We start from the raw sequence: 27,691 nt of genomic DNA, 5'->3' as shown, positions 1-27,691 counted from the left end.
TGCTGAGCATCTTCAGCAGTTTTGTTTTTTTTTCAGAACCCCATGACAAAACCTTCTTTCACTGAGCCATTATTCTGTTTTCCATCAATCAGCCTAATTGAGTTCAAATTGTTATAATCCCTTTATTCAACGACCCATTACTTTCACCACAAGTCTGTGGTGTGGCACTGTATCAAATGCCGTTTGGAAGTCCATGGACACAGCATCGACAGCCTTGCTCTCAGCAACCCTTTGTTATCTCTGCAAAAAATGCCAGCAAGTTAAAGAACTGTTCTTCCTTAACAATTCTATGCTGACTCTTCCAAATTAACCTGCATTTTTCCATATGAGTATTAATTATGATTTTTGTTAGAGAAGTTTGAACACCAAGGTTAAACTAAACAGGGCCGTAATTAATGGGCCTGTCTTTATAATCTTTCTTGAATAAGGACAAAATGTTTGCAATTTTCCATTTAGCTATTATGAACCCTGAGTCCAGAGAAGAAGATTATTGCCTATGTCTCTGTAATTTTCACTCATTTCTTTCAATATTGTTAGATGGATCTGATTCAGTCCTGGTGCATTATTAACATTAAGTATTGAAAGCTTATTCATGCTTCTCCTTTTCAATTTTAAGCCGTTCAAGTTTCCTCCTCTGTCACCATGCCCTGGGTAGGAACTATCACATAAATAAAGAAAGTAGTATGAATTTAATAATTCAGTCATGCTTCCCACCTCCACGTGTAATTTTTTTTGGCCCCTAATCAGCAATATTCCTCCTTTCACCATCCTTTTACTACTAATCTGTTTCCAGAAGATGTTTGGACCATTAGGTTAGCACATAGTTATTTTCCATAATCTTGCTTTGTTTTGTCACCTCCATTCTGAATGTAATGTATTCAGCTTAGTTTTCAATTATATTTTCAAAGGAGGTGGGTAAAAATTACAACATTTAAAAAGCTTCTAGACGGTTGCATGAATAGGAAGGGCTTAGAGGGATATGGGCCAAATGCTGGCAAATGGGACTAGATGAGTTTGGAATATCTGGTTGGCGAGAACGAGGTGGACCCAAGGGTCTGTTTCTGTTCTGTGTAACTCTATGACTCTATTTTCTACCTGAAACCAGTAATAAGTACACTTTTTCTGTTTTACCTTAACTTCTATCTCCTTTTCATCCAGTGAACGCAGATTCGTTTATCCTACTTCTCCCTTTGTCAGAAATCCTCCAGGGAACGTACCTTGACTGTGCCAGAACCATCTCCTCCTATTTGCTGTCGCTACTGTTTTTCCCACCAAATTTTTGTTTCAGGCAATCTAATATAGCTTTGTTCCTGTCCCATTGAGGCCTGTTCTCCACCAATTGATCATTCTTACTCCAGACTGGCGGATGTAATTTTCCATTGTCATCCTAAACCTTGGTGACAGAATAAAAACTATTCCCCCCTCACTGTAAATTGATCTAAATGGCCCCCTTCATTTTTAAGAATCAGGATACCAGTGCTTCATTTTTTTGTTGGACTTGATATATACTAGACTGTAAGGAATTCTCCTGAATACCATCTAGGAACACCTTCCCCTTACACCTCCATTATCCCAGTTTATATATGTCTGAGTAAACTCCTCCATTGTAAGTACTCTATGATGCTTTCACTTGCCTTTTAAGTTCTTTGCAGATTTATTCCTTTTAATCCTTCCCAGAAGTTCATGATCTGTAGATTCCACAATGTATTTTCACCTCAGCTCTAGCCAAATCTATTCTGTCCTTGAAACCTTTCAAACATCTTATCTCACTGTAAGCTGTCCTTAAGCAAAAGCAATCACCTCCTCCTCCTTCTTACCTTTCTCTTATTTTAGATTTGTAGCTCAGATTGTAGATGCTGTTGTTGGCTGGCTCGCTCAGCTGGTTTGTTAGTTTGCAGAAGTTTCATTACCCTGCTGGGTAACATCATTAGTGCAGACTCCAATGAAGCGTTGTTGTGTTTTCCTACCTTGTTTTTATACTTTGGAGTCCGTTGGTCCAAACGGACCAAACTAGAGGAGCCACACCAACTTATAAACTACACTCTCACCGGCATCAAATTCACCACGGAAGAAGAGAAGAACAAACAGTTCCCATTCCTGGATGTCATGGTATAACGTAGGGTCAATGGGGGATTTCCGACAAAGGTACACAGAAAGGTCACACACACAAATCAAGTCCTGATTTTCAACAGTAACCAACCCAACACTCAAACAAAATTGCGTAAAAACACAATTTAAATGAGTGACAACACACTGCAGCAACCTGGAACTAAACCAAAACGAAGAAGATTACCTCTACCAAGTATTTAAGGACAACGGATAGCCAAGCAGCTGGGTCTGAAGATGCCTGATACACAAACAACAACAGGAAGACGCAGTAGGCCCTGACACACTCATCACATTACTGTACATCAAGAACATATCCAAACTGACCACAAGACTCCTACAGCCACTGGGCATCAGAGTAGCACACCAACCTATGTCAACCTAAGCCAACTGCTAACTCAAACCAAAAGTACATTACCCACTATGGACAGAACCAATGTGATATCCAAGATCCCATGCAAAGACTGTGACAAACATTACATTGGATAGGCAGGAAGGAAACTGGACACATGAAGACATGAACACCAACTAGCAACAAAAAGACATGACCAGTACTCATTCGTCTCTATTCACATGGATAAGGAGAACCACCAGTTTGATTGGGACAACATCAGGATCCTAGGACAGGCCAAACAGAGACAAGCAAGGGAATTTCTAGCGGCTTGGTTCTCCATCAAGAAGGTCATCAATAAACACATAGAATTACACCCTATATATACACACCACTGCAAGAAAAATCAGAATCAAGGTAACCAATTCCAATTGAGCCCAGAGCTCATCTTATTTTTTTCTGAGCATCTGATTGCCAGAAATATTTAAAAATACCTAATTGCTCATTTCATTGTACTATGTATTAATCTCCAGCCTTTAGTCAAAAGTAGAAATTCTTTGTCCTGCCTCACAAATCAGCTGTCCCTATAAATTTTTACTTCTCCTATTTTAGTTTACAATTTTATGCTTTTGAAAATTGCTGGAGTTGTAACTAACTCCCTAGCAATAGTCCTCAATACTGAATCAACTCATCATTTCCCAGGGATGTTTCTCAGACTTTATGCTCACCTCATTTCATGGTTTTATCTGGAATCTGATCTTTCTCCCATTATTTTAGATGCTGATGTGTCTGGGCTATTCTCTCTTCTGCTCACCTTCTGATTCCCAAAGCCTATGCACCATGCACAAGGCACAAATTTGGAGTATAATGGAATATTCTCCATTTGCTCAGTTGAATACAGCTCCAACTAAACAAAGGAGCTCAATATTATTGAGGATAAAGCAGTCTTCTTAATAGGTGCCACACCATTGTCTTAAGCATTCACTCACTACACCATTTACACACCACAGCAGAGCAAACCATCTATAAAAGAGCAGTTCAGCAAGCCACGAAAGCTTCATATAGCACCTCTCTGTTATAACAATGGTAAGAAGGCCTCTGTTTCCACAATTTGTTGTTGGGGTATAGAGCTACCATTAGAATTTCTGTCAATGCTACTGTAGGGGGTTGTAGTAGTTTGTGGTGAACAATGAACCACAAGTAACTCTGAACATAAAAAGTACTTATTTGGGAAAGAAAACAAAATTTATTACATCACAGTAATTATATAAGGGGTGTGTGATGTAGTGATTAGAACCAGGCAGATCTCATTGTCTGTGAAATCCTTGATAAGGGCTGTTAACCTGAGCCAATCAGGAAGCCCTGGCTGACTAATATAAACAGGGATTCAGAATCACCTCAGTTCAGAGACTAAATCTGAGCTGGTTGGCCACAACCAATGTACATACACATGTAAATAAAAGGTGACTTGGTAATGGGATACCGGCCTCTGTGCAGTTATTTCACGATTACAAACAAGAGATAGTTAAGCATATGTGTCCATGTGGCGATGAGGCAGACCTCGGCTGTCTGCCCAAAGTGCCTAACTGCTGATACAACCTCTCCCTTTAGGTAACCAAATGGCTTAAAGAACTGTATTATACTTACATTACCTTTTGTCCTCACTTCCAACTCCAAGTCTGATTTCACAAATTCTAGTGATCTGGAAGGTTCACAACTCTTTCAAAACTTTGCTGTTTTGGACTTGAGAGAATGATAGGTCAATGAATTGAGAATTGTTGCCCTTAATATTTTTCTTGCTTTTATTCTTTGTTTAACTCACAAATATCTTCTGCTGACATTAAGGTTAACCTTGTTGACATTGTTACTGTTGGATAGCCCAACACCTAAACTGGATTAAGTGTTTATGACTTTAATTTCATGACTGTCCTTTATGGAAGACAATTGTGCTGAAAAAAAATCAAAGAAATAGCTCCATCTTCAGTACTGCATAACAGATATCTGACTGATTTCTTTCAAGAAGTTGGAAATGTTGGACATCTTCCATCAGGCCAAGTGTTCTTTATCATGGATTAGCAGATTTCTTTTGCACTAATGTCATCAATGATATTGACTGTTCTGCCTCACCACTGGATGTTACAAACCATTGTGCTGGTGGCACTGAATGGATTAGAAATTCACCAGTGATCTCAGATAGACTGTATTGTTTAATTTTAGCAACAGTATTTGGTTGTGGTGTCAAATCTGATAGACATTCTCTGATGATTCTTCAGTGGTAATAAGGATGGAAAACATTTTCTGTTGCCCTGTCAAATTTCTGTCATCTTCCAGTGTTGATAATGTGAAATAAATCTCAGACTCCAAAATAAATTATTTCTCCATTTCAATTTTCTTTTTGTTAATCTAGGAAGCCCTATTAAATCTTCAACTTGTAGTATCTTAACTTTTAGCTCAATAACCAAAATTTCTTCTTTGTCTTGTACCTCGAACAATGGCTCCTGGATTTCAATCCCTTTGACATCTTCAATCTCATTGTATCTTCCTGCTGGAATTCTTTGTCTGTACCATCCCATTCTCCTAGGTCATATTATTAACCTCCCCTCTATTGCACCTTGTTTAACATGGGATCAGCTAGCCAGGACTGTTTTACCTCATTAGCTGTCCAATAAGGATTATTCAAAGTTGCAGAAGCATGTACGATTTAAGAAAGAGTAATAACAGTCAGGAATTACATGCAGGGTACTGGTGATGCTTACTCCCTTCTAGTGAAGAGCAGCAGGCATTCACCCTTTTAAATCATGTGGCGATGGATCCCAGAGCATTAAGTGAATGATGAGGAAGAAGGTGGTCATGACCCAGGCATTCTACAGAATCAGAAAGAATGGACACCGGGGATACATGATTTCAAATATAGTCAACTTGAATCTAATAATTATGACAGCAACAGCACATTATTTTTCATTCACAGATGAGGGTGTTGCTGGCTAGGCAGCATTTATTGCCATCCTTAATTGCTTAGAGGCAGTTTCCTTCCCTAAAGGACATTAGTGAACCAAATGGGTATTTCCTCACAATCAACAATGGATTCACAGTCACCATTAAACTCTTAATTCCAATTTTATAGAATCCCTACAGTGTGGGAACAGGCTCTTTGAACCAACAAGTCCACACCAACCCTCAGAGCAGCCCCCAGACCCATCCCTCTATAACCCTCCTAATCTACACATCCCTGAACTCTGCAGGCAATTTAGCATGGCCAATCCACCCAGCCACTCATCTTTGGACCATGGGAGGAAATCAGAACATCTGGGGGAAACCGACACAGACATGGGGAGAATGTGCAAACTCCCACAGACAGTCGCCCGAGGTTGGGATCAAACCTGAGTCCCTGGTGCTGAGAAGCAGCAGTGCTAACCACTGAGCCACCTTTGAATTCAAATTCTACCATCTGCCATGGCAGGATTTGAACCCAGGTCCTCAGAAGATTATCTGGATCTCTGGATTAAAAGTTGAGGTAATAGTACCACTAGGCCACTGCCTCCCCGTTAATTCATCCTATGTTTTAGTGATTCTTTTACATCTGAACACATAACAACAATTATTAAGTGTATCAGTTAAATCTACTCGGAGGAATGCGTTCTGATTTGCAGCATTCGAAATGCTGTAACAACAACACAGTGCTGTTTAATGTGTTTCTTTGTGTATCTACTTGTGGACTTTGTGTGCTTTTATATTTCCATTCTTCTCAAATGTGCCGATCAATTTTATTGTTACTGTGAAAGCATTTTAAATCTGTATGCTTTCAGTGTTTTTTTTAAAAATCTGACACTTTATAACCTTGCCGTCAGGAATGCAGTTTTGCTTTAAATTAGGTTAAAGCATGCTGGTATTTTTGCAACTTGTCTTTTATTCATCAGTCTTTGAAAACTCTGTACTATGGTTGAACTGTATACAAGTCAAAATTTATAGATTCTGTTAAATACTTGTTGTGAGGTATTGGCATGTCTTTTGAGAATTTAGTAAAATCATAGAATTGCATCAGTGTGGGAGCAAGTCATTTGGCCCATCAAGTCCACACGAACCCTCCAAAGAACATTCCAACCAGACCCACTCACTTACCCTATCCCTCTAACCCTGCATTTCCCATGGCCAATTCATCTAGCCTTGGTATCCCTGAACACTATGGGTAATTTATCATGGCCAATCCACCTAACCTGCGCATCTTTGGCCTGTGGGAGGAAGCCAGATCACCCAAAGGAAACCCACACAGACACGGGGAGAATGTGCAAACTCCACACAGATGGTTTCCCAAAATTGAAATTGAACTTGGGTTCCTGACACTGTGAGGCAGCAGTCCTAACATTATGCCACCGTGCCAACCACAATGATTTGATTTACTAATCAAAATGGAGGCTTCTTGCCATTTTGCTTCGTCCTTGGAAATTTACCACCATTTTGAACAAAAAGGAAAGTTTGCACCCTTTTCCCTTAATATCGTAATGATTGTTTATCCCTCACAAAATTGTTAATTCCTGATAGCAATAACAACTTTCCAACACCCCAAAGACTGCAGCTGTTCAAGAAGACAGCTCACCACTACCTTCTGCAGGGCTGTTAGGAGTGGGTAATAAACAGTGGCCTAGCAAATGACATCTAATTTCATATAATTTTATTCTTGCCTCTGAAATACTTTGCTGATCTTAATTGTTTTCTCTGGCAGTGAGCTACAGTGTTTAAATTTGTTTCTGACATTCCCGACTTCAATATATAGACTCAGTTTATATTTGTAGCTGAAAGTTGTATTTGCAATACAACTCAATTTACCAGTAAGTAGTAGATAACACAATTTGGAGCTGGAGAAACACAGCAGATCAGGCAGCATCAGAGAAGCAGGAAAACTGACGTTTTGGGTCAGGACCCTTCTTCAGAAATTTCCTCCAACTCCACACTGTTATCCCTGACTCTAGCATTGTTGGTTCCTACTATCTCTTAGCAGTAAGTACTATTGTTTTATTTCAGCCATCCGTGTTAGGTTTGGCACTATTCATGTAAGTTTTCAACCTCCTTGCCTTAGAGTTCTTGTTTAATGTTGGAACTTCAATGTACTATCACACCTCATCAGATTCCTACTTCATCTGCTTGCCTATAACACATATAGACTACATGTATGTAGGAAAGGTTTTCTGGGGAGTTATATGCCACAATGATGCCACCTGAAGGCTGCAGGAACAGCATCTCATATTTCGCTTGGGAACCCTGCAGCCCGAGGGTATCAATGTGGACTCCACAAGCTTCAAAATGTCCCCTCCCCCGACCACATGCCAAAACCAGCCCAGCTCGTCCCCTCCTCTCTAACTGTTCCTCCCACCTCAAGCTCCACCCCCAAATCCTACCCACTAACCTCATCCCGCCTCCTTGGTCTGTCCGGCCTCCCTGGACTGACCTATCCCCTCCCTAACTCCCCACCTACACTCACTTTTACTGGCTCCATCCCCGCCTCTTTTTGTAACAAAAAGCAGTCCTATCATACCATAATTTTCATCAAAAGAATCTTACTAAAGTCATGCATGGATGCTTATTGATCAAGTCACAGGTGCCGGGCTTGATTTTACATGCTGCTCTTGTGTTTGCTTTTTAACATTTCCTGTAATATCATTAACTTTAGTTTGTATAATGACCTTTGTAAATGTACTTCATGAACTTTATTTTAAAATTTTCTGCTTCATCATTTGAATTCATTGTTGGGCATCCCAGTAATAAAATAAAAAGGGTAGAATGAATCATTAAGTGGCCACTGAAAATCTTATTGCTTAAGCAGTCAATGGGAGAATACACCATTTTTAAATGGAGCTTTGTTTTGATTTTAGTAAAAGAGGTATGCTTGCTGAAGTTAAACCATCACAAGAAAAAGTTTTCTGGAATCTGATTGAACAAAATCACATACCGTCTTTCATTGATTTTGAAGCATCTATTGTTTGATCCCCTTTGCTTTCAATATCAACAAGACATAGTTATGTTTAAAAGAACTTGTGATAAAGGACTAAAGCCTAGAGTGTAAAGCATTATCAATGGAGAGAATAAAAGAAATTACGTAAATTTAAAAAGAAACAGAGGAAAATATACACCCAAAAGAATTTGTTAGGGCAGTGACATTAGTTTTGAATTTTTCTAACAAGTGTATGGTAAAAATTAATTATATCTTTACCTGATCTTTACCTGCTACTGAGCATGTGCAAGAGAAGCAACATTGTCACTTCCGATGGAACTGTAGCCTATGTTTGCAAGACTGCAGTAACATATCCTCACTTACCAAAAAATACAAATCTATCTCTTATAAATACGTATTGTTAAAGTTCACTCGGCCGATTGTTAACCACATCTTTATACATGGTGGTAACTAGCAACCAGACCTATGGGACTGGGGGCAAGCAACAGTGAGCCCAAGTTGACATCCAGAAACAGTATAGTGAACCACAAGACCAGTCCAGCAGTCCAAACCCAAGAGAAGATCAGTGACAATATGATTCATGACCAGTGGCTCACAGGCTTCAAGGTCTACTGAGTCATTGAACTGCAGAAAAGAAGATCTTGCATAAAAGCTGGAAAAGGAAAATAGAAGATCCACAAAAGACAATGTGCCAAGTATTAGTAAAAGGTAAAGTGAGCATTTTCCTACCAGAAAATGGCTGTGTTCCCATTAGAAAGTGATGCCATGTGGTGATTTAGCCTGAGGGTCACCATACTGCAGGCAAGGGGACGGGGTGAGAAGAGAATTTTTCAAGTGCTGGAAATGAGCCCACGCTGTTGTCACCATTCTGCATTGCAAACCAACCGCCCAGCCAACTGAACTAACTGAAACCTCAAGGACAAGTAATGAGGAAAATCAATTGACCATAGTGAACAAAGCATAATAATAAATTTGAAGATACAAGGATGGGAAAAGAAGGAACATTTAGAAAATCCACCAATGGCAAGTGCACACAAGAACAGGTGCAGCCAGGCAATGGATTGGCTGAATCCTCAAAACCATTTTAAAGAGGGTTGCAATTTAAAACAGCAGGTGCACTAACAGCACCAGAGTTAAAAACAGATACAGCAATAAGTGTCTGAAGTTTAAATGGCAAAGCAGAAAAAGATGAATTATATTCAGGAATCTAGCAAACCCACTACAGATGCTTCCTGATACCCAGCCACTGACAGTGGTCATTTCATGGAAGAAGAGCAAGGAATTATGGCTATTCAGACAGTTAAGGATAGAGTTGCTGAGGACGTATTTACAGTCCTTTAGTCACAAATGAATACTAGCTGAGTTTTTGGATTTTCTGCATACGGTATGGTGGCCATAATATCTCAAATCTCAGATTATGGAGTTGGAAAAGGATCTTCAATCAATAATGAAGTAGTCTGAGAGGTTCAAAACAAATTTACAATAACCAAGAACATCACGAGCAACATAATTCATACATCAAAGGCATCTCTTAATAGAGGAAAAACAGCCTTAGGTTTCCTGAAATACTCAGAACTCAAAAATCACTTTGAACTAATAACTGAGAAAAACATACTGTTCCAAACCAGAAGTCATGATCTTACCTCTCAAAATGACAGGCATAAGGGAGAGAAATGAGATCTTTTTAGGCGTACAGAGCACTATCCTGGAAAAGCAATCCTCTTTAATTAAAGACATCAGCCAATAAAATCACTGTAATCTTTTGGAGAAGGAATTGCAAAACAGGATGAAGGAAGATGCTGAACTTAAGTCCTCAGTCATCAAATTATAGAATCCCTACAGGGCGGAAAGAAGGCGCTTGGCTCATTGAGTTTGCACCGATCGTTTGAGGAGCATCCCACCCAGACCTTTCCTGCCCTCTTCTACAACCTAGCTCCATGTTTTCCATGGCTAATCCACCTAGCCTGCACACTCCTGGACACTATGGGCGATTTAGCCTGGCTAATGCACCTAATCTGTACATTTTTGGACTGTGGGAGGAAACCAGAGCACCTGGTGAAAACCCACATTGGCAAGTGGAGGATGTGCAAACTCAACATCTCGCCAGTCCAAACTCTTGGATGAGATTTAGACAAATAGGGAAGTGAGAGAATCAGCAAATCTTGCACTTGCCCAGTCTTACATCAAATCTGCAGATAGGGTTTTGCAGAAGAACTTCCTTGGGATCTGATTTCCGATTAAGGTTTCCCAGAAGGCTCACTTTCAATGTCTTCTATTTTTCCTAATAGTGAGATCCCCATGTTTTCCTGGCATTCCAGGAACCTTGATCTACCTAGAAGAGCATCCAAGAAGATTGACAGCCTATTTATTTTTATTGAGACAAGTTGGCTTTTATAGAATCATTAGCATTTTATTTTTTTAACTGCTAGGATATTATGCAAGCTTCATATACAGCACAGGCTCTGCTTTATGAAGAAAAAAATACTGTTAAATCTCAGAAAAGCCACGATGGATTGAAAGGAAAGTAAAAACTTAAATTGAGATTTCAGAATCCATTACTATTCAATCTAAAGTGTACATACATCATTGCACTGTTAATGACACCTTACCAATTAGAGTAAACATTTGTTAACTATATTATAAAAGAATGGATGACATAGATAAGTGGTAATGCATGCATCTGAAGGTGAGAATTATGTTTCACACTATAAGACTCACATCAATGAAAAACATGATTCTACAATATAGTTTTAATATTCCAAAAAGTCATTGTATCATACATAAACACCTCACATGTTTTAACAGGAGAAAACAATTTACTGACAAACCGCAAAATGTGCCACTAGAAATGATTGAAATCATTTACCTATTTCTTTTTTTGCATTTACAAAGCTAAATGAGTTTGCTGAAAATAAAAAAGCAGCACATTGTACCAAAATGTATCAATTTCACAGCAATAAGATTATTTTACATTCTACATAACAAAATTAATACCGTACTGGCATTTAGGACAGACTAAATAATTTTCTAGCTTCTTTGTATATAGGTATCCATTCACATGAATCAATTGTTGTAAATCATTAGGATATTCATCACCACAAAGAATAAAATGTATCTTAAATCATTCCCACAGTGATAAAATATATTAGTCAGGCAGTGTTTTGTAGCATTCCAAATATCAAAGTCATGTCAGTTTGTTCTTAATATAATGATACACCCAGCATGTTCAGATTCCATTAAGCTAGAAATAAGCAAAAAGAAATTTAGACCAAATAAGACAGAGAAAGCACAATAGAAATATATAGGTAAAATGTTTACCAAAAAGAAACCTAAAGATTTGTTTTTCATACTACCCCACTTTCACATTTCAACTGCTCAAGAAACTAGAAAGAAATGCAGTCTGTCCATTTGGCTAGAGTTTGAAATTTCACAACTGACTTAAAACAACGTATCAAATTTAGGTAACAAAAAGTAGAAGCACTTGAAGCTCACAATAAATTCTTAAAATTGGCACTCTTATGCTTGTCTTTTTAAAAACAACAATCAAAAAAATTATCAGCGTTAGAGACATGGCAATTGCCATTTGCAAATACAAACTGCTGCCTTCAGTTAAAGTGGTTACATAACACATTCCACATCTAGTTGATGAATAGCAGCAAAAGATTACATGTGCCTATGAAAATAATGCCTGCACAACATTACTGAGGCTGTCACTAAGGTAAATATCACAGTGATGATGTTCATTAAAGGAAGAAGCAAAGGTAACTTTGCCTGTGACTCTAATTTATTGAACCATCTCTGGAATTCACCTTAGGAGCTACATGTGTCCATGATCTCTATTCACTGTTAACAGTACAAGAATATATGTTAATCCTTGCATTTTATACATTATAGTATGTAAACTAGACAACATATTAATATAGATGTATTCCACAATAATGAACTCAAAGATGTTTGGATTTTAGATTTTTAGATTCAAAGTTATCACAAAACATACAGGATTTTATTGTGTAAGAACCTGTACTGATGCTAGTTTTGCGTTCATTATTGCTTTAATCTAATACACCTTGTCACAGTTTTGCACTTTTAAAACATCAATAATCAATTTAAACACAAATTAAATGGGGCCGCATTCTTTGCGGATATGCCCCCCAGTTTTTCATCAACAGTATATATTTTCAGTTATACAAGATAATTTCTTCACCAGCGAGTTTTGAGAAGATTTATAGCTCAGGTTGAGGTTCTGGATGTGAGTTTGCTCGCTGAGCTGGAAGGTTAGTTTTCAGACATTTCACCACCATTCTAGGTAACATCATCAGTGAGCCTCCGACGAAGCTTCAAAACGAAACGTTTGGTGACAAAACATCTGAAAACTAACCTTTCAGCTCAGCGAGCAAACTCACATCCAGAATTTCTTCACCTCTAAACTTCTGGATATGTAAACTTTCTGTTCTACCGTATAGTTGAACTTTATACAGTAATGAATTGGGAGGTGTGCAATAATACTGTTTGTGTCAGCTGTTGTTCAACTCTTGTTTAAGAATTCAGTCTTTGTTAAATTTGGGGGTCAATAATGCATTCCTATGTTGTATATAAGATAATTATTTGTTACCACAGAATCGTAAATTAACTATGAAAAGGAAACAATTTTTTTCAGTAGTATATAGGATATGAACTATTTATTTTACCCAATATATCTTGGAGAGGATACAGCGCTATTTTTGATTTATGGTGAAGAAACATTTCAGCACACTTAGAGATACAATAATTCCTGCTACTCCAGCCAACATCTGAGTTAGTTTTTGTGACTAAACAAGTTTATTGTGTTCAATATCATAATAAATAATTTCACAGTATCACATGATACATGCTGTACTGGACTCATTCAGGAATGCACACCTTCAAAATTCATTATTGCTTTTCACTCACTAGAATATAAGAGCTCCTACATCACATAGAGTCTACAAATATAATCGGGTTATTTCTGTAGATGTGTGAGAGAAGAGCATTTATTATGATATCATCTTGTCCAGCAACAGATCAAGCAACTGGCAAGAAACATCATTATGTGAAAAGCACTGAAACAAAAAAAAAAGAGAAAAAGGAATGGAAACAGCTTGTTCTACCCCCTAGCAAGATATCTTGCTTGGAAACACAATAATGTTTACATTGAGCATCAAAGTAATGCACTAGATTCAAAACTGGAGAGATATATGGAAGGGGATTTGAGAGCTGGATAAAAGATGGGTGACCAAAAACAGGTTCAGGAAAGTGTAAACTTATGATCAATGAAATATAATCAATAGCAATTACATGCATTATTGTAGCAGAAACAGATCAAGTTATTACAAAGGAAGAAGCATAAAACTGATTGGTTGATATGAAACATCACGTTCTGTGTGTGAACTTGTCAGAGACATTTTAAAATAAAGGTAGTGTCAACAGATTGTACAAATAGGTTTATATTGAAAATAAACATTTACCTAAGTAAACAAAGACCAAAAACAGCAAATGCTGGAAATCTGGGACAAAAATAGAGAATGCTGGAAATGCTCAGCAAGTCAACGGGATCCATGGAGAACACACATCAGTTCTTATTTTGGGGTACAGACATTGCTTCAAAACTTGACTGTGTTTGAATTAGGGCTGAAATCTGAAACATTATAAATCTGCTCTCCCTACTATTTTCTGACCTGCTGATACCAATATTTTCCGTTCATGGTTCTTATTTGTTAAGAATTTCCCAGGATGTTCTTAAATCCTGAGTCATAACTGTCTACTATCTATTTGAATGAATGCAAGGAACTGGTAAAAATGATGATACCTTCTCTGTGAGCCAACAGTTAAAGTAATGGAACACTTCAATGTCTATAAGAAAACATGATTTGTCTTCACTGGGCTAATCCTTCATTAAAAGAAAACAGACAGCATAAGCTTATGAAGGCAAAGATGTTTGAAGAAAGTTACTCAAGTTCTTTAAAACTGTGATAGTCAAGATGTCATCATTCTGGGTCTGGGCAAATTACAGTAAACTTTAACTGCAAATCTGCAACAAAATTATAATCATACCTATCTTTGTAATATCTCGTGTTTCAACCAAACTACTGTCCCCAATAAAATTAAACACTGAGCAAACTGCTGAAGGTTTTTTTTTGCATTGTTTGGAATTTGCTGATAATTATGATATATCCATAAACCATGTTCATTTCACTATGTACCAACACATGTGCATCTTTCATGCACATTCAAAGAAACCTGTGAATGTATACCTCAGTATATACAATTTCTCAATTAATATGAATATTCATGTTTATCATGAATCTGAAGACTTTTTTGCATTATTTAAAACATTTACATGTGACATGGGAGTTGTTTAAAGCTGCAGTATCCCTTTTGTTGGCACTGTCAATTAACTGATTGCTGAAATACTTTTAAAACATCTAATTGTAGCGTTTTCCTTTTCACCAGAGAAAAACTTGTTTGTAGTTTTTTGTCAAAAACGAAAGTGAAATTTCATAAAATGCAATGTCTGATAACTTTTCACACCAGTGCTAAAAATCATGAGAACAAATGTGTTAGGCTAGCAATCTACTGTATCCATGAAGAACATATACCAGAAAATAACTGATTGAAATATTTACTCAGATATTCTTCATACAGCCTAATTACATGAAGCCCATGTTCCAAATGATTGCCCTGCCTTGAGTATTCTTTTCTTCTGATCCACCACCATAATAAGAATAAAGCTAAAATTAAAATTACCATATAAAGTGAATAAAATATTAGTTACTAGTACAATCACAGTTAAATGAACACTATAGATCTTATTCCAATATGACCATGTAGTAGTATTAAAAGTTTAAATGACACCTTTACCTGAATAATAATATATACATTATTGACAATGGGATTAAGCTATTTACATGTTTTTCATACAAATACTACCCCTCCTCATAAGTTTTAATATTTAATATAAGCAGATAAATTAAAGGTGCAGTAAAAATAGCAGTTTTTAAAAATGGAGTCCTAAAATGAACATATCATTGTGATTCGAGCAATGAGAAAATTCTGTCATGCATTATCTCATACCTACGAGCTCATAAACTTAACCTCAGAGTACCCATGTGATTTTTTTTTCATGTTTTTAAGTAAAACATGGATTGTTGGTGGCAAATTCAATTAAATTTACTACAGTAAATGATATTATGCAATGAAATTCAACTACACAATTTGACGCTAGCTACAAGAGCCCATAAAATTATGAAGAATGATTAAATTGTTTGTAAAATTATAAATAATGTATAAAATTGGTGAAGTATTCCAATCACAAGAAAATGGGTAAAACATAGATCACTGAACAATGAGAAATACTTATTTTTAAAATTTCTATTGAAAGTCTTAATGTTACTTATAAACATGCAATTTTGACTGGTGAAAGCAGTCTAAGAGCCAAGAATAAGGGATACTGCAACTTAACCATTCTGCTTCTAGTGCAAGATGATATGTTTCATATAATGTAGCTTACATTTTTCTTTTACAGTTGTTTAACGTGTTGGTAATAGATATTTTGCCTCCACAAAGACCACCTCAATTCTTTCATACAAAATTGTAAGTCCTTTTGGTCCTGAATGCTACAACCCTCATCCACAAACTTACATTCATTTTTGGTCTCAACCTTTTGAGAGGTTTTGCAGTTTCACACCATTGAGATAGGAAATAGCAATCTTTGCAATAGATTGCTGAAGTCTTGCAGTCAACTTTACCTGCAATCATGTCTTTTCTTTAAATGGTTGTCATTGTCAGTAATACACTTGGCAATTCATACTAACTAGCCGTGTCATTCTCTTCCCAGCTCTCAATCTAAATACAAATAAAATTCCACGTGAAAAGAACCCACCAGGTTTAAGGCCACTGCAGACAGTTTTCTACCAACAGGTTGTTCTCAAAATGCTTGTGAAATTCATTTTGATTCCAACATTCAGAGTAATCCCATCTTCAACCATGCAGAATAAATGCCAATATTCATTGACATGAATAAAACAAAATGATGTTTGGAGTAAAATTGATTAAAGTTTGTAGATTTCTTATTAGCTTCAACTCACTTTTAAATTAATGTACATTATACATTCACAGAGATGAAGAGCTTTGAGTATAGTCACGCAGAACAAGAGTGTCATATCTAGGAGATGATGGGATGCAAAGTGCTGATTCTGATACAGGAGAATTGGGTGAACCACTCCCTGAATCAACTGAGTCTCTGAAAGGTGAAGGAGGAGTAAGCGCTACAAGCTCCTCAAAATCTGTTTTGACCACTGAAGTCTCCGAGGTGCCATCTTTGACGCTTGCATTTGAAACAGCACTTGCAGGCTGTGATCGTCCATTCACTTCAATAGCCGGGAGAGGTTGGATATCTGCAAATGTTGTGATTGGTGTAGGCAGCTGTATCTCCTTAGGGAGCAGGTATGAAGAACAGATGGGAGATGCACCAATAACCCCTGAAGGAGCTGATGAAAGCATCATGGAATTCAGCTCACTGATGTTGGCTGTGAAGCGGTTCACCACACTGCTGATTTGCTCCATTAGAGAACCTTGGGAAGAACTGCTTCTCTGCATGTGCTCAGACTGGAACGTGGGTATTTCCTTCTCTGCCCGGCTGACAGAACCAGCTCTGTGGCTCACAATACTAATAGGTGAAGGTGTTTGTGGTACATACCGGACTGGATAATGTTCCTCAGCCTCAGAGACATCATACAGTCCTTTAATATTTGCTTCTGGATAGCTGTGTGTGCTGTGCCGACTCTCAGAACTCTTGGAGAAGGGTTTAATGAGAGCAGATTGTTTAGATGTATTGTCTTTCTTCTTTATGTGAACAGAAAGCCTCTTCCACAGGTGATGACCTCGAGAAATGCGTTCATTTTGAGCCCAGGTTACAGATTTTCCATTTGAACTGAAAATGAAAGACAAAAAGAATCTTAATGATCTAATGCAAAGTAACACCAGTACGCTTTTTACAACACGAATCACAGATTTGCTCTATTATGCACAAATTACCCTTTTAGTTATCAGGGGCATTTACTTCTCCCTTTAATCATAATCTTAAAAGTTTCTGTACAGTCAGTTCATCCAACCAAGATTTCAAAGCTTGTAATCTCCCAATTATTCCTGGTGCTACATGATATTGAATAGAGGAAGCACCATAGTGTAGCTGCATGTGCAGCTTCAGAGATGATACAGGAGAGAATGTTTGGTTCCTGGGCATTTGGACTCTTTATGGAGAGAGATCGGACTGAGCTGGTCAGATGCACCTAAAAAGGGTTTTAAACATTTTGGCAGTGAGTGTTGTTGATGGGAATTTTGGAACCTGAAATTATATCACAGCTGGAAATAGATAAAATTGGAGAATAAGTATAGAATGTTGTAGAAACTACGGCCACAGGCTGAGTGTTACAGGTGGAAGGATGCTGTCATTCCTGAAAGAAATTACCAATCTCCAATTAACCACTGCTAACTAAGGTTTTACAGCAGCAATAACATGCAAAAAGGAGTATTTATCATGGCTAGATGGAGTGAACTGTGAAAAAAGGAGTGAATGCACTGCTCGGAGGAAATTGTAGCCCCATACACAGTAACAGTTAGAAAGAAAAGCAAATAGTTAAAAATATACTGAGAGATTCAGAAACATAAAGACAGTAAAGGATTTAAACCAGCCTAGTTAATTTCTTTTCCTGTGATGTGTGCATTGCTGGGTAGTCCAGCACTTTTGTCCGATCCTAATTTTCCTTGCGAAGATGCCTTTTTGAACCACTCCAGTCCACATAGCATGTGTACATCCAGAATGTGGATAGGAAAGGAGTTTGATGATTTTGACTCAGTGATAGTGAAGGAAAGATAATCTCGTTCCAAATCACATAATTTGTTTCCAATGTGTCTGCTTCCATTTTTCTTCTGGTGGCAGAAGTTGTGGATTTGGGAGATGCTGTCAAACAAACTTTGCTGAGATGGCATACATTGCTACCACAGTGCATTGTTGGTATAGGGAGTGAGTGTTAAGTTGGTAGATAGGGTACTGTTCAAGTGGGCTGGTTTGTTGTTTTTCATTCAGTTGAAGGATATGGACATCGCTGGCTGACCAGTATTTATTGCCCATCTCTGATTGCCCTTGAGAAGGTGGTGGTGAGCAGCCTTCTGGGACCACTGGAGTCCATGTGCTGAAAGTTGACCCACATTGCTGTTAGGGAGAAAATTCCAAGATTTTGTGAGATGTGCATGTTAAGAGTACTTAAGGATGGACAGGAGGATATCAGGTCTGGCAAGGACAAAGGGGGTGTTGTGTCTGCTAGAGGTCGGAAATATGCCAGGTCCAAGGGAGAGAGGTGGGTTTTGTGTGTTAGATGGCAAGTGTTGTATCCAGTGGTAGATGAAAATCTCTCGCTGAAGGTCTTTAAGGATAGTGATTTTAGAAGGTGGTTGGAATCAAATTTCAGCAAAAGTTTATAGTGAACTAATTTAGCAACTACTTCATCAGACAATGATTAAGAATCAAAAATGGTTTACATTCTGAAGAAGAGTCATGTACAACTCAAACACTAAATTTGTTTTTCTCCCTCTGCAGATGCTGCCAAACCTGCAAATTTTATCCAGTACTTTCTATTTTTATTTGATATGTGTACTCAGTTTTGCTATTAATGAATCTAATAAACATTGGGCTGAATTTTACACTGAGGGCCAGGGTCCCTGCATGTTGTGTTTAAAGGTCTACAGTGAGACAAACTTGTAGCCGGTTTGACTCACAGGTATTAAACAGCTGTTGCTAAGTGACATTGAGGCAAGACTGCCACCCCCATCAGGGAGAAAGTCCCATCTTTGATAGCTCTTGACATGGCCATTGTTTGCATTGAGGCAGTAAATTCACTGAAATGCCACACGGATGCAGTAGGGGTACTGTTACATTAGAAAGTTGATCATCAAGAGCAGAAAAGGTCATCAGGTTGAATCTAAGCAATGCCAACTAAGGATGAAACTGAGAATCGGGTTCCTCTTTTAGACGGTCATTCCTAACATTCACAATACCACATTATGACAGAGATCTGCTACCATTTTAAAGATCTATCCTCTCAGTAAATAAATTGTTTAACAAACATGTAAAGTAAAACAGAATGTAAAATTATTATACAAGTTGTTAAGAGATTGAGAAAAATCCCAAGTGGCAATCAGACAGCAGGCCGTAGCCTCACTTCCACCAATTTAATAGCACTATGATTTAGTAACCTGACATCTTTGGAGCCACACAACAGCATCTGAATAAGTGGTCCACTTTTAATTTACAGATCATATTTTTGAATACTGTGTATTGCAACAAAATAATCAGATTATCATGATTACAGGCAGTAGTACACATGATATTTCAGAGAATCAGAATTTATGCTTGAAAATTTACAATTCCAGAATGATGTAATACCTAAAAATATTCAGCAAACACACACCCATACATGCCAATGAAGAAATTTATTTCCCTCATTATTATCAACTTATGTGTTTTAAATTATTCAGTGGTTGCATTCTATATTCCAGAATTAAAAGCGGGAATATTTGATGGATTTGAAAATGGGCACAAAAGTTGTAACCCAAAACCAATACTTCCAATTTAGGAAGCTTGTAAACTTTGTTTTATTCATTCACAGGATGAGGGTCTCTCCAGCTAGACCAGCACTTATGGCCCATTCCTAATTGCCCAGAGTGCAATTAAGAGTCAACCACATTCCCATGGGTCTGGAGTCACATGTAGGCCAGACCTGGTATGGATAGCAATTTCCTTCCCTAAATTGCATTAGCAAAGCGTATTGATTTTTCCTGACAATCATCAATGGATTCATGGTCATTATTAGACTGTTAATTCCAGATTTTCTTTTATTGAAATCAAATTCCACCATCTGCTGTGGTGGGATTTGAACCCAGATTCCCAGAACATTACCTGGGTCTCTGGATTAACAGTCCAGCTATAAAAGCACCCGGCCTTCACCTCTTCATGGTGCCTCCTAAGGTAAATGATAGCAGCATGCAGTTCAATGTTAAATGAGCTGTTGAGTGACTGCATGCCTCGACAGGAAGCCTGTGTACATGCATGATGAGCTTCAGCCACTTAAACCTAATCAGCATTACTTAGATTCAGATCGTATCTCTTAATGGTAAGGTCATTTCTGGTTGGAATAGGTGCTGGAAGTGGATACAGAAGATAGTCTGACCTGCAAAAGGTCAGAATGTTGACACATCAGCCAGATAGTGTACTCCAATGTAGCACAGGAAGTCTGGGTACAGGAGGTAGCCAGGAGCAGAGAGGTCTTCTAACCACAGCGCCCAGGATGCCCTCCAAAAATGTACTGAGAAGGCAAGAGGAGCAGCAAGCCATGATAGATAATATAAACAGTTTAGACCTGAGGTGCCAGATGCAAATGGCCTCACATCATTAATCAGGGTCAGCAAATGAACTGTAAAATGCCATAAATTTGTAACTGAATTATCAGTGACTAATGCAAACTCTATACCCTTTGGAGACAACACTGAGTTTATCAATTTTAGATTGTAATTTCTACTCCATTTTGCTTCCTTTTTCATTATTTTTTTCTATGTCGCTTTGCTTTCATCTGGCAACAATTCATGTTAACATTTGCAACTCCTCTAGAAATATCTTTTCTTTCCTTACTCACCCAATTTCCATTCCTTCTGGCTTTGTACTTGGAATTTTATATTTAATACCTTCTACCCTCTAACCTCGCAGGGACTTGGCTTTCTATTCTTCTTATTGCCATCCCAACTTTCATATGCTCTAACCCAATTAGAGTTCCAAATTTTCCTGGTTCTAATGAAAGATCGCAGACCTAAAACGTTAGATAACAAAGTGTGTAGCTGGATGAACACAGCAGGCCAAGCAGCATCTCAGGAGCACAAAAGCTGACGTTTCGGGCCTAGACTCTTCAACGTCAGCTTTTGTGCTCCTGAGATGCTGCTTGGCCTGCTGTGTTCATCCAGCTACACACTTTGTTATCTTGGATTCTCCAGCATCTGCAGTTCCCATTATCTCTGACCTAAAATGTTAAGTCTGTTCCTCTGTTGACAGATACTGCCAGACTTAATAAGCATTTCTAGGTTGTAGTCAGAAAGAGTATTTTCTCTTTTAAGCCACAATTCACCGCACATCCTCTTCCCTCACCCACCAATGATCTCTATCAATCATAACTTTTATCTCATATTCCAAGTTTCACCTTACCCTCACACACTTAGTCCGGCTGCAAGATTCACCCATATCTCAGTTTGCACATACTGCCATTTTCAAAAATGAGAACCAATTTACTCAAATATACAGCACAACATTCTTTGACACACTTTCCACTTCTTATGGAATAAATGACCTGTGGAGGTAGCCCATAAGAAATGGGCACAATTATCTTTAACCCTATGAGGTGGATGGCACTTCTCCCACACAGTGCCAGGGGCCTGGGATTGATCCCACTTCGGGTGACTTTCTCTGTGGAATTTGCATATTCTCTCCATGTCTGCATGAGTTTCCTCCGAGTGCTCCGGTTTCCTCCCACTGTCCAAAGATGCGCAGGTTAGGTGGACTGGCTATGCAAAATTGCTCATTGTGCCCAGAGAGGTGTAGGTTATGTGGGTTAGACATGGGAAATGCAGGGGTAGGGGAATGAATCTGGGTGAGATGCTCTTCGGAGGGGCAATGTGGACTAGTTGGACTGAATGTCCGGTTTCCTCACTGTAGGGATTCTATGATTCTATGATGATGATAACTGAAGTGTATCTTAATGGCCTGCTGGAAATATCACAAGATTGTGTTGTGCCTCTACTGACCCTGCTGTGGAGAAAAGAAAAAAATGGACATCAGGAGGATGGAAAATGAAAAGAAAAACCATTACATGTCTCCACACTTAACTACCAACACTGTCTCTCTCTCCGAGTAAGACAGCATTCCAGCTCCCAATAAGGTAACTCCATCAGTGCTCTTGTTGTTGCATATCAGCCTGCTAGCTTAGACTGCTGCTATCCATGTTAAGAAATTGGGATTTCTAAGGACAGAGCTGATTAAAGCCATCCTGTGAGGCCATCTGTAACCTATGCCAATTAAGGGCAGAAGACTCCCACATGGTACATTGGATAGTCAAAGCCACTTAGGAAATAAATTCTACGGGAGATTTTAAGCTTTAGGAAATGCAGGGTTTCAGGGATAAGGCGGTGGGGGGTGGGAGGTGGGTGTAAGTCTGGATAGGATGCTCTTCAAAGGACCAGTGTGGACTTGATAGGCTGCATGGCCTGTTTCCATACTGTATGGATTCTACAATTCCATGAATGTGAACATGCGATTGATTGACTTTTATGTGGAATGATGGCTGATTTGCTGATAATCTGATCTGAAATGTTTATTTTATCTTGACCTTCATTGCAACATTGTGAAGAAGCGAATACTGTGATGGTTAATGAGAGAGGCGAGGTAAGGCATAGAACAAGGGTGAAAGGGTAAGTGGCTTAGCTTTCACTCGCACTGGAATCAGATGACTCAATCGTGAACATTACAACTGAAAAATACGTTCCCTCTTCACATTCTTTGTTCCTCCACCAGTTCTATCATTTACCTCCTCAGCTGTTCATCTCAAAACTGGTTACAATGGCTGTGACATCATGATGGCGAAGAAGTGTAGCACACTGTGGACCAATTTGAATTTTGAAATGTATTTTGACAAGTATTACAGGGATCTTCCAGACAGCCTAAGCAGCAGAGTTGCTGCATAATATCAATGCTCAGTGTGAGTGTGATGACATTTCACCTGGTGGTAATGGCTTCTGTCATGCATGTGCTGCCTACGAGTACGTGGGTCACACACCAGATTTAGCAGATAATCATCGACATTGGCCAAATTCTGTTTTTGTCATATTCACAGCTTCATGGAATAATTATGGTGCAGAAAGAGGCCATTTTATCTATCATGTCTACATCAGTGCTCTGAGCAATTTAAACAGTGCCAGTCTCCTGCTTTTTCCCTGTTACCCTGCTCATTCTTTCTATTTATATAATCTTATGATGCCCCTTTGAATGCCTCAACTGAACCTCCATCAACCATCAACTGCAATCCAGATCCTAACTACCTAATGGGTGATTTTTTTTCTTCAGCTCATGTTTGCTTCCTTTGCAAAACAATTTAAAACTATGCTTTCTGATTTTCATTCCATTTATGAATATGAACAATTTCTCCCAATCCTCTCTTCCCAAACACCACACTTTTGAAATTTTCCGACAAATCTCCTGTTAGTCTTTTCTTTCCCCAAATGAAAGCAGTCCCAAGTCCTCCAGTCCTGCCTCATACCAGATTTTTCCTCCCTGGAACCATTGTTGTAGACCTCTTTGATGCACTCTCCATTGCATTCGCATCCTTCCTGTTGTGTAGGCACACAATACTCCAGCTGAGGTCTAACCAATGTCTTACACAAGTTCATCATAACTTCCCATCACTTGTATTCCATGCCTCTATTAACAAAGCCCAGAATATTGCATGCTTTACTAAAATCTCTCTCTATCTTTCCTTCCTAGTTTAAAAACTTTTGTACATAGACAGTATCTGATGTTGCAGACCTTTCAGAACCGTACCCTTTATTTTACACTGTAAGTCTATGTACTTTATACCAAAGTGTATGTCCTCACACTTAAATGCATTGAATGTAATCTGCCTACTCCATCAACATGAAAATGCTCTTTGAGTTCTTCACTGTCTTTCTCACAGTTTACAATTCATCTAAATTTTGTGTCAATTGCAAACATTGAACCTGTCCCGATATACCAAGGTCTAGATCATTTATATTTAACAGAATAGGGTCTCAATAGCAAAGATTGGGGAACTCCACGACAAATAATACCCATTAGCCACTACTCCCTGTTTCCTATCCCTCAACCAATTTTGTATCCACATTGATCATTTTTATTTCATGTCACTTTCTTTACAGATTTGTTGTGTTACACAGTATCAAACACTTCTTGCAATTTCATTTACATCAATAGCCTCACCTATAAGGCAATAGGATGCAAGAGCAGAAATAAGCTATTTAGCCCATTGAGTCTACTCCACCATTCAATGAGATTGTGGCTGAACTGATAATCCTCAACTATACTTTCCTACCCCTACACCATAATCCTTGATTCCCTTCCTGACTACAAACTGTTGATCTCAGCCACTAATATACTTAATGGCCCAGTCTCTACAGCACTCTGCAGTGAAGAATTCCACATATTCATTGCCATCTGACAGAAGAAATTGCCCCTCTCTGTTGTAAATGGACAACCCTTTGTTCTGAAATTATGCCCTCTCGTCCTGGACTCTCCTACAAGGAGAAACAAGATTTCCATATCTAACCTTCAAACTCTGTAAGAATCTGGAGACAAGGTAAGGTGAATTGGAGCAGGCATTGAGCTGACTTGGACCCATGAGGATGGAATGGGCAGTACAGGATCTCCTGCAAGTGTGCACAGCCTCAAAGAGCTTGTGGGCTGAATGAGGTAACTTACCTCACATGGAGTTGAGGGAACTAGCAAGAGAAGTACAATGAATGTGTTGGCATTTCAGTGTGCTTCTCTGCTATACCTCAAGTCCAGTTTTAAGCCCAAGCCCATTTGGTAAAGACTGGGCAAAGACAGGATAAGATGAAAAGATTTTGGTTCATGGCCCTGCATTCTTGTGGAGCTTGAGGCACACTCATTCCCATTGTTTAACAAACAAGCCTACAACATCACTAACTTGTCAAGAAATTCAGCTCTCAATTTCTTTATTCTCTGTTTTCTTTAATGTCAAATAATGCTTGACTACTTAAGGAGTTTGTTTCTTTAAGATAAGTTTTTCTACAGATATATTTAATCGATTCGATACTGGATGAATAGAAGATCATTTAGCTGAAACGTTCGTATCTTCCAAATACTAACGTCATGCCTTACAAAAAAATTCACCTCTAGGCATACACAGCCTCACTGGATGCAGAACTATGAACCTTAAGACGTTGCAAAGATCACTTGCTCTAGCTTGATAGAAGCCCAACTCAGCCCCCAAGTTCTTCATAATCACTCCCAGAGCCATCCTGACCGAACTTTGAGGCTGAATTGTATTACGTTGCAAATTTCAGTGACAGCCTCCTTGATAAAGCAGAGATATCTAAGTGTGGGTTGGGGCTATGGTCCCTAAAAGTGTTGAACAGATGAGGCATCCTGCTGAGATCATTTGTCTCCCTAAGCTCAGTCTCATTTGAGCAGTTTGCCCTTTGTCTCCGTCACCTATGCAAATTTTCCCTGTCATGCGTCAGGCTGTAGTATCACAATGACTGCAATTATATCTGCGATCTATTGTTTTGTATAGCTCCTTGAAGTCAGGAACATTGCCTTTAGTGTCTACCTCTCCATTCTCTATACACTTCAGCAGCTGTAATTAATAGTACAAACCAATTATTTTGAGAAATTTAGTGATAGCAAGTTGGAATGAATGAGGAATTTTCTTGAAAGTAGTTAGTAATCTCATTCAATCATCCTGGGGAGGGGTTCTTCCTGCTGGGGAAATCAAAGTCAATATTGTAAGGTGTAGAGCCCATTAACTGGAGTGGTGAATGCAAAATAGCACTACTATCCTCATTACACACCGATTAACTCACAATTTTTCTAGTCTGCCATCGTCTGATAGGTGCTCCCTGTGCTCATATTAATTTTGTCACAAAATGACATCTATTGCAACAGCACTAGAAACATGTTTGTCTGTTACTGATGCTACTGTTGAATAAATGTAGCATCTGAAGAGTGCATAGCACGAGAAACTTCTGCCACATGTCTAACTTCTTCGACATCAATCCACAAACTTGATTAACTAATGACATTTAAAACCTTTTTTTCAATGGTACATATCTGATGACTAGCCAAATGTGAAATGGAAATAGTGTTGTTATTTTGGTCAGCTGGGTCACCTGTGAGTCTTGCTGTATGACACATTGAACCAGTTATCCATGCTGTGCTTCAACACTAATTGTTATGGGTACAAAGTAATGCACATTGGTATTCCTATCAGCCAATTCTTACAACTGGAGAAACTGAAATAATCACAAAATTATTCAGTTTGACTGTTGCTGTCACTGCTCTAAAAAGTAACACAAAGTTGAGCCTGGAGAGCTGAAGAGTTTACTGGGAGGGCGAATAAAGCAATTGGCATAATGCCAAAACAGTCACATTCAGCTGCTGTCCAAGCTTAGTTTTAGCACTTAATACCATGGGCTATAGATTCAGCACTTTCGTCCTCCCCAGACATGATTTGTGTCAGTTTGTACACAGTAAATTACTGAGGTGCAGCAAAATATCAGGCTTTGTCAGGATTCATGCTAGGCCACCTATATTAAAGCACAGAGGGGATACTTTTGATCTGAATGAGAGTGCAAAACAAATCTAGCAAATTGGCAGCTCAATTTATTTCTTTCCCAATTTATATTTCATTAGTGCAAAAAAGTCAAGATTACACCCAGTGCGTAATCAGTGAAATTGCTTCTCTGAAGAAAGGAGTGAGCTTAATAGCAAGACTGAACAAAGACACTGAGCTAAAATCGTGCAGCAGATGGATTTTAATATGACATTTAATACTGCCTGTTGGTTTAGGAAGCACACAAGGAACAAGATGATCTTTATTACAGGTGAAAAGTAGCCACGATTTGGAACAGACAGACTTTTTTCCCCCTCCTTTGAAGGGATGAGGTAGAGGAGAGATGTATAAAATTATTTGACAAATCTGATAGCATAGTGGCAATTGTCCCTATCTCTAAACCACCAGATTCACACCACATACTCTAGACATGGATGGCCAGAAAGTGCATTTGAGTGTAAAACTCCTCTAAAATTGTGATAGGCTGTAAGAGCAGAAGAGATTCCTAGTCAGCTATATGGTAGAAAGCAAATTTCGTCACTATGTGTAGTTCCAGACTGCAACATCTACGTTAAAATAATAGGGTGGCATAGTGGCACTGTTGTTAGCACTGCTAAGGAAATTGCAGGTGTCAAATACATTTCACAGTGGTATTTGTGGAGACGTTTGACTTCAACTTGAATGCCTCATTACCATTTTACACAGTTTACTTGTCTCCACTGTGGATAAGTGGGTGTGATATGGATTCACATGATGCAATTTACACTAACTATTTAATGGTGGAGCATATTGGAGATCTGTGGACTGTATAGTCTGATGCCCAAATTAAGAGCTGAAATCAAAAAAGATAAATGCTGTTCCCAGATTCAA

At 38.4% G+C, this 27,691-nt stretch overlaps 1 protein-coding gene across 6 annotated transcripts in view; it reads right to left on the bottom strand.

Moving 5' to 3' along the window:
* Positions 1-11,116: 11,116 nt before the first annotated feature.
* grm5b (glutamate receptor, metabotropic 5b) overlaps positions 11,117-27,691 on the bottom strand; it is a 678,909-nt gene continuing 662,334 nt past the window's right edge. For all 6 annotated transcript variants that reach the window (XM_059646560.1, XM_048533155.2, XM_048533158.2 and 3 more), the window contains exon 9: positions 11,117-17,331. In XM_059646560.1, coding sequence (XP_059502543.1) covers positions 16,512-17,331 — 820 coding nt within the window. In that variant the 3' untranslated portion in view covers positions 11,117-16,511. The remainder of the gene's footprint in view (positions 17,332-27,691) is intronic.

This window comes from Stegostoma tigrinum, chromosome 6 (assembly GCF_030684315.1).
Source record: "Stegostoma tigrinum isolate sSteTig4 chromosome 6, sSteTig4.hap1, whole genome shotgun sequence".
Taxonomy (NCBI): Eukaryota; Metazoa; Chordata; class Chondrichthyes; order Orectolobiformes; family Stegostomatidae; genus Stegostoma; species Stegostoma tigrinum.
The sequence above is the reverse complement of the archived record's forward strand: the minus strand, read 5'-3'. Positions and strand labels throughout refer to the sequence as shown.